We start from the raw sequence: 8,769 nt of genomic DNA on the forward strand, positions 1-8,769 counted from the left end.
GCCAAGAACTCTCCCACGTAATGTTGGCATGTTTGTGAAGTGTTAAGTGACAGGACAGCTGAATAGGCTCAGAGATCAAGGCTAATGCATTAGACAGACAGCTGCAAGGGTGGATCCTGAACTTGGGCAGCAACAGGCGACACATGGGCTAACTGCATAGCTCAGGTACACTTCATACTAAGTACATACTGTTTTGTTTTGTCATCACCTCTGAAATATGGAAGAAAAAAGTCAACATATGAAACCTGGTTTGTTAAAATATTTGCAATCTATTTTCATGAAGAAAATGCAATACATCCAAACAACTATTGAGAAAAAAAGGGGGTGAGGAGGGTCTTTGCCTGAGCTAAAGACAACTCAAAAGGGGGAAAAGGATACAGATAATGGGTTTACAGAAAAGCTGAATGCATTTTTGATGGTAATGAGATTTATGTTTTTAAGTCTGTGAATATCCAGACTGTTCAGCTTTAATATTGAAATATCAACGAAATGAATTACATTACAAGCACAGCTACAGTATAACTCCAGGACAAATCCATATGAAGAAAAATAAAAATACAAATTTCAATTTAAAAAAATGTACAGAAATTACAGAAAATCATTCAGGTTAAAAACCAATATATTGAAAATGGATTTAACAAGTTAGAATCCTAAGAACAAAATGCACTTGGCTTGGAAGTTGGTATTTACACATTTATACACAGACAAAGCCATCATCTTAATATACAAGACATTTCAGTGATACTGCAGAAAACCAGGAACAGGTCAACAGATGTCTGTCACTGATTCTGTGGCAATAATGGAGCAGAAATGACTATGGATGTGGGTTGTTCTCTTCTCTGTGTTGCTATCCTGTGACAAGGCTGAGCTCTAATCTTTCAGAGCCAAGATTTCCAGGCTGCCTAATTTTATCCTCACATTTGGGAAGGCTCGACTAAGAAATCAACAGAAGTCTCAAGGAAACCATTTGCAGATAGAAACAGGACCGTGGAGCCCACAGAATAACTCAAGTTGGATCTGTGCTGGTTAAATCCTTTTTTTTTTTCTTAAATGAAGTCACAATCTTATCATGGCTGATTTCATTCAAAACAAAGGAAAAAATCATATAAGTGAATATTTGCCACAAGTTGAACTTCTTTTTTTTCCTTTTACAGCAGTCGCAGTGTTCCACGATGGCTTAATGCAAGTCCAAAAATGTCCAAAATATGTGCTTTTTGCATAGTCTCAATGCAGTTTGTGTTTTCTTTTCTTGTGTTTTTTGTCCTTCTTTTTGCTGGCACATTTAACACAGAACCACTGCTGGTCCTCAGGAGGGGCTGTAAGGATCCCAACACAAGGCCTGGACAAAGGAGAGAGTGGGTCAGCGCGAGTGTGTGAAATGACGCATTCTGCTGAGGATACATTTAATCTCAGCTTTCAAACAACAGGCACAAACCCTTATTAAGGCAGTAAAAATGGTAAAAACTATTACACTGTGAACAGAAAACATTGTGCAAAGTGAATAGGGTAGAACAAAAATTAACATATAGAAGTAAGTCTTTGAAACAATTAAAAATCCCAAACATTTGCTTTTTACAGCTTAACTAAGGTGCCAAAATTTGCTTACTTTTCTACATTTATTTCATTGTGAAATTAATACTTTGGAGTTTTTGGCTGCTGGTTAGACTGAGGAAACAATCTGAAGACATCACTTTGGGCATATTGACACTTTTTGACACTTTTTAGACTAAATAATTAACAGATAAACCAAAAATAATAGTACATACATTAGGGCTGTACCCGATTTACAGTTTCATCAGTCAACTCAGAGTCAGCCTGTCTCCTAACCAACCCCCCACCCTGGCTCCAACGGTGCACGGTGTCCATTTGGTTGCTTTTGCCAGCACTGGATAGTGATCCTCATTTTCCCTCCACCAGCTTAGTGGGCAGCATCAGCGTTTGTTTGGTACTGCAGCTAAGTCTTCATTTCGCACACTTGCAGCAGAGTGTAAATGTGCCATTTACACTCTGCTCGTATTTTTCATATGGCTTGATAGCTTCTAATTATTTTTCTCTTAAATTACTTTGACATTGTTTTCACAGGTGACAAGTAACAGTTTTGATACAATTAAGAGGCAACAATTATAGTAAATAAAACAAATTTACTAAAAAAAAACTTACTAAAAAAAAACCTATCCTGTTTTGTGTGCCTAGGGTGTTTCTTCCCCTGGTATTGAAAAATGTATCAAATATACACCTAAAATATATGCCTAAAACTTTCATTGGTATGACAATGAAGTTCAAATCCTTGTATCATCACGTCATTTCAGTGTGAGTCTGCACCAACACCGTAGTATCATTTTATGTTTATTATGAGCAAAAATGTAACATTTTTCCATTCCATATAGCAATCTATTCCAACTGCATTTTGAAGAGAATGTGTCTTGTTTTACTGTCATATTGCATTGCACTACCGCCCCCCCAACCCCACAAAAAAAAAAAAAGACTGTCCAACTCCATCCTCTGAGTCGACTGCGAAGATCTATGACATACATACATCAACTGAAAATGTAATAAATCATTAGTTGCAGCCCTACTTACCAATGGTACCAATCATCACAGTCATCACATCCTATCATGGGACTGCCGTCATCAGGCTTGTTGCATCCGGGACAGATCCAGATCTGGTTTCCCCATTCATCTCGGATCTTGGGTAAACACAGATAATAGTTAAGTATTAGTAACACATGGCTTAGTGAGGTAATAGCCATTTTGGGTGATGAAAAGGTATTACAAAATTGAATTCTCTTGTATACGAAGTGTAGTTTGTGTATCATTTCTCAAGCTCAAGAAAATTTGTAGGTGAAATGTACTGCATTGAAGATTTACCTCGCTTTACTGTTACTGCGTACACTAGTGTTGTGAAAAGTATCACTTTTTTGCTGACTATTGATACAGGAGGTCTGAAGTGACACCAAGTAACCAGTGTGCCACACATTCAATACCAGCCTATTGTGGTACTATTGCGCAAGAAACAGCAGCAACCTGATCTGGGGAAGCTGCAAACTAACAAAAAAAAAAAAAAAAAAGGTAACATAAACCTATATTCAGCAGTGCACTCAGACACACACACACACACACACACACACACACACACACACACAGGTAGGCATACACACACACACACACACACACACACACACACACACACACACACACACACACACACATACACACACACACACAAACACACACACACACACAGAGCCCACGTACAGCAGCCTCGTCTTTTGCCTCTCACCTAATCTTTCTTCTCACCTCTGTGCCGTCTTTAACGTCATGTTGAACAATTTTATGAAGCATGATAGGCACCAGCACACAGTCCAGGACAAAGAACACTGATACAACAAACTGAAAACTGTTCTGCCTACATTAATGGATATTGATATGTTCAGATATACTCAGATAAGTCTCAGTTACAGTTGTACCACAGCAAGTTATTCTTTGTTCTTTGTTGGACAGAACCTCGTCTGTCATCTGCCATTTACACTCTGCTCGTATTTTTCATATGGCTTGATAGCTTCTAATTATTTTTCTCTTAAATTACTTTGACATCATTTTCACAGGTGACAAGTAACTGTTTTGATACAATTAAGAGGCAACAATTATAGTAAATAAAACAAATTTACTAAAAAAAACTTACTAAAACAAACGATCCTGTTTTGTGTGCCTAGGGTGTTTCTTCCCCTGGTATTGAAAAATGTATCAAATATATGCCTAAGACATATGCCTAAAACTTTCATTGGTATGACAATGAAGTTCAAATCCTTGTATCATCACGTCATTTCAGTGTGAGTCTGCACCAACACCGTAGTACGTATGCCGTAAACCACAGAAGAGTAATGTAAATATACTACTGCATACTGCAGCAATCCGTTCTTTTGGTTTTTCAAGCCAGGTAACTGCCACTTTATCAACCTGAGAGGTGTGGAGGGTGGGCACTCACCACATAGGTGCTGACGGTCTCAGTTACGACGCTGCGTACTGGCGTTCTGAGGGAGCTGGCTGAGGTGAGCATAGAGGTAGGGGAAAGCATCGATGAAGGCGTGGCAGCAGGGGGAAGAGGTGAGGCAGGAGGGGCCAGAGAGGGTGCAATGGGCGAGAGAAGTGGAGGTGGCGGGGGTGTCCGAGGGCGATTTCCAGGTGTAGATTTGGAAGCAGGAGTCTTGGGCACTGGTGTTTTGGGCTCTGTATTTGGGACCACCTTGCTGATAACACTGGTGATTGAGAGAAAGATAGACCAAAAAAAAAAAAAAAACAACTGTGAGGGCAAAAATCAAGAAATCAAAGAAATCAAAAATAGAATGACTTTTGCAATAAATGCACAAGAAATGGTCTTTGCAAGACTGGCAGAGACAATCAACTTTTACAATACATACTGGCATGCAGGAGGACCTCACACCTCAAGAAGTAAGGCCCAATTAGAATACACTTACATTTTGTCCTGGCCAGCTCCCACTCTGAGAGTCAGTCTGGGGATGACTGGAGATGGCACAGCTGATGGGGTCTCTACTTTCACCTGGGGAAACAGAAAGGACAGAAAGTACAGCAAATTTCAGTAACATAGTAATTGATCCTTTGGTTATTACAGGTATATACTGACGACTAGAAAAACAAAACAAAAAAATGCTACCTTCTCTAATCGAATTCTCTCTTTTTCTTTCTCTTTCTCCTTTTCTCGCTTTTCTTTTTCCCTCTCCTTCTCTTTCCTCTTTTCTTCTTTCTCCCTCTCCTTTTCTTTGGCCTTTTCTCGCTCCTTTTCCTTCTCCTTTTCTTTCTTTTTCTTCTTCTCCTTCTTGTCTTTCTTCTTGTCCTTCTCCTTAGTCTTGACTTCTTTATCCGGGAGGATTGGGGGCAGAGGAGGCAGCATGGAGGGTATCCGTAAGCAAGCGGAGGGGCTGAACAGTGGCTGGACTTCGCCCAAACCAAAGGGGGTCAACGCAGATAGTTTCTGCCTGTCGTCCTTACTCCTGTCTTTACCCTTGTCCCGCTTATCTTTGTCTTTTTTACTCTTTTCTTTATCCTTCTTTTTATCTTTGTGTTTCTCCTTCTCCTTCCTGGAGCCATCTCCATCTCTGTTCTTAATTTTAATGGAAGCCTCAGGCACAGGAAAGTCTCGCGGACGGAAGTGATCATCATCCTTACTTCCGTACTCCTTCCAGGGCATCTTTCCTTCCTTGGAAAACTCCTTGTTCTTATCCCTGTTCTTATCCTTATTCTTTTCTTTCCCCTTGCTCTTATCTTTGTCCCGGTCTTTATCTTTTGGCTTGTCTTTTTCCTTCTTCTTCATTTTTGTTTTAAGCTCCTTCTTCAACTTTTTTTTTATGTCTACTGTCGAGACCGTCTTATTCTTCTCCTCAAAAGCCTTAAGCAGGGGTTCAGGAGTAGGTGGCGAGGCTGATCCTGATGACATGTACTGTCCTTGGTTTTGAGAGGGGACTGATGGACCGCCCTGATTGACCTTCCGAATCACTTCATTGATTGAGTCATCCATAGTCCAGTTTCCTGGGCCTGCATTCATGTGTAGCAGTGACGTGTCTTTCACAGAGCTGTTGGTTCCAATCGGGATTTTAGGCGTAGGCTGCTCCATGATGGTGAGTCTTCTAGGGCTGGAGAACCCATTGCTCTCTGATTCAGAGCCTGACGAGAAAGCAAAAGGGTCAGGCTCCCGCTCAGCACATGCTCTGGCAATCACAGCATCAATAGAGTCATCAATGGCCGTGTTGTCAGGCTCTAGTTTCCTGAAGTGTGCTTCAGCTATCTCCCGGTCCTCCATACTCTGACGCATGTGGATGTTCTCTTTACCCATCCTCTCGCTCAGCGTCGACAGAGGAAGCTTATGCAAACTATCTGTCTTGCTCTGAGGTTGAGATGCTTTGGCAGAACCCGTCTTTGGGCTCTTGGGGCTTTTTGGACTCTTGGTCCTGCCTGGGGATTTCTTCCTCTCCTTAGAAGATTTTGGAGAACGGATGGGACTGCCACCCACAGGTCCAGCAATGACCCCTTTAGGGGACTTAGTCCGTGGTCTGCCAGGGGATGAGACCTTAGGCTTTCTTCCTTGAGTTCCATGGGACTTATGATCAGAGTGTCTCGGTACAACTGGCTGCGGTCTGAAGGAGGACGGGGTTCCAGTGGGTGTTTCAGGGGACAGGGAGCCGAGGCTGTCATGAGAAGGCAGCATGCCTGGAGGAACACGCTGTGGGTTGAGGGACGTGAGGGGTTCCCTGGGCTCAACCCCCCATTCTGGGCTGAGGCCAGGATGCATGCGGGGTCTCTTGGAAGTGGGCATCATGCCCATAGCTGCATCAGGACTGTCCAAGTGCCGCTTCAGTGGGTGGTTCTCATCATTGACTGCTTCATCTTCCTCAACTTCCTCCTCATCCTCATCTAGTGGCACTTGCATAGCTTCAGCTGAGGTGCCCATGGCAGCAGGAACCTCTTCCTCCTCCTCTTCTAGAGAGAAAAGGAGGAAAAAAAAGTGAGTTAAAGCCTACTATACAATATATTGCATGGCTCATACATTTTACATGGTTTTCAATGGCTTTTCTGTGACTTATCATGACAATTTATTTCAAAAATTGTATATCAGCTAGGCGTGGACCAATAAATCCATAATGCAATATATTGCAGTACTTTCTCTTGTGAGACATTACTGATACACTTGTGTCAAGTGTCGATATTTGAGTATTCAACTTAGCACAGATAGCACATCTTAGTTTCTGTGAGGCTTATTTGTTCCCTGCGATTAGGTGTTTTATGTGGAACTGTTCTATTATGTTTATGTGACAGTCACTGTGGATATTAAAACACTGAAAAAACACAACTGATTCCTGTTTGTTGAAAATTGTTCATGATACAATCATTATCATGAATAAAATAATGTGATTTTTTCGTGTCACGAGCTAGCAAGTGGAGAACAAATGACTAAGAGATATACACCTAAATACTTCTTTCTCAATTTTTTGACTGCATTCTGCATTCACCACAAATATTGAAAATAATTACTCAGAGGTAAAACATGCTAATAAGCCTACTGATGCATGCACGCATACACACACAAAAGAAATACTAAAGCTCCAACACAAGGAATCCACCATTATTATTATTATTATTATTATTAGTTAATTGGTCAGTCAATATACAGAGTTGAAGCTGCTTTAGTCGGTTAGTTAATTTTGTGGGATAATCTTAAATTAATCTTAATCTTAAACTTTATTTTCAAATTAACTTACTTTTTCCAGGTTTTCATGAACATATAAATCCTATAATTATTAAATTAGGATATAAACACAAGAAGAAATGTGTATATAACTGTTATAAATACTGACCCTCTTGTAAGGAGACCAGAGGTGGCAGGTAATCTGGAATGTATTCCTTCCTCTCCTCTGCATCTCGGGCTCCAGGCTGGGGGAACTGCAGGACGTTGTTTTTGCTGACGGGGAAGAGCGGTGTCTGATGGGCAAAGCCCACAGGCTCCAGGTTGTGGACATAGTCCTCCAGTTCACTCAAACTCACCCCCAGCAGCCTGAAGGCCTGACTGACATCATCCAACACTGGATCTGTACGTCCATCTGAAGAAAATGCATCAGCACAAGCCAAAAAACAAACAAACCAAAAGCATGAGCATGAATTCTTGCATGATTACTGTACATTGACCACTTTTCACTGGCCCTAATGACAGTTTGAGACACATGTTTCTGGCAAAGCACTGCAGCCACTGGGGGGTATGTGGCTGATGTTGACATCTGAGCTGAACAACTCAATATACTCAACTGGTTGCAGATTGATGGAGTGAAACATTATACAGCTAATACAGTAAATAGGTAACCGATCTTTGTCACACAAACCTCCTCTGCCAGTCTGTTTACCACAGCTGGCAAGTATCACAGCAATATTAACATGACATGACTGGAGGCTTAGCTAGTTAGCTACTGTACTTTTTGACAGCCAGTCTTTGCTAGCTATTAGGCCTCACGCTGCGGGGGCGCTGTTCAGAGCGGGCAGGCTTGTTGGTAACAACAACGTGATCGTCTATTTAACATGATCATTTTTCAGGTAATCCGGATAATAAATGTAAAACTTACAAAGCTCGGAATAACGATGGCAGCCCCTGGCCAACTGCTGGATATATCGATGCAGGACATCGGACAACAGATCGCAGGCAGTGAGCTGAACCGCATCCCAGCCCAGTGCCTGGCAGATCTGCGCCACCGAAACACGCAGCAGCGAGCGGGCATAGCTCTCGCACATCTCGCTGACTTGTTGCGGTCTATTCCGGTCAATCCCCTATCCAAAACATGCTGCCGGTCTTCATGTTTCATGAAACCCGCGAGGGGCCTGAGAAAACACGGTATGGTTGCTAAATTCGGACATCTACTTTAGTAAATATATTGGCGCTTTCGCCAGAGTCGCCATCTTGATTCCATCGACAGACCCATCCCCAAAGTTTTGACTGCGCATGTGCACCAGGATGCGTCTGCCCACAGCACTCAAGTGTATTCGAGGGACTCAACACTCACTGATAATGCGCATCGTCGGTCCTCCTCTCTTCCTCCCTGGTTCACTGTTTAGAAACTTAGACGATGGAGCCTCTGGACTATGGGAGGCGTGTTGTGTCGAGACTCGACTCAAAAATCATTCTTTCCATTTCGAGCATTCCTGAAACGTGCTGATTGCTTTTCAATCGTTAGGAGATTCTAGTCCCTAAATTACTCCCAGTTTCTCTTTAGA

At 41.9% G+C, this 8,769-nt stretch overlaps 1 protein-coding gene across 1 annotated transcript; it reads right to left on the reverse strand.

Annotated features, from left to right (window-relative positions):
* Positions 1 to 427: 427 nt before the first annotated feature.
* taf3 (TAF3 RNA polymerase II, TATA box binding protein (TBP)-associated facto) lies at positions 428 to 8,490 on the reverse strand. Its single transcript, XM_030053624.1, has 7 exons — positions 8,124 to 8,490; positions 7,368 to 7,610; positions 4,673 to 6,492; positions 4,476 to 4,558; positions 3,986 to 4,256; positions 2,581 to 2,687; positions 428 to 1,339 (listed from the first exon to the last, which is right to left on the reverse strand). Exons 1-7 carry the CDS (start codon positions 8,287 to 8,289, stop codon positions 1,225 to 1,227), a joined length of 2,805 nt encoding a protein of 934 aa, XP_029909484.1. The 5' UTR covers positions 8,290 to 8,490; the 3' UTR covers positions 428 to 1,224.
* Positions 8,491 to 8,769: the final 279 nt, after the last annotated feature.

Source organism: Myripristis murdjan, chromosome 6 (assembly GCF_902150065.1).
Source record: "Myripristis murdjan chromosome 6, fMyrMur1.1, whole genome shotgun sequence".
Lineage (NCBI taxonomy): Eukaryota > Metazoa > Chordata > Actinopteri > Holocentriformes > Holocentridae > Myripristis > Myripristis murdjan.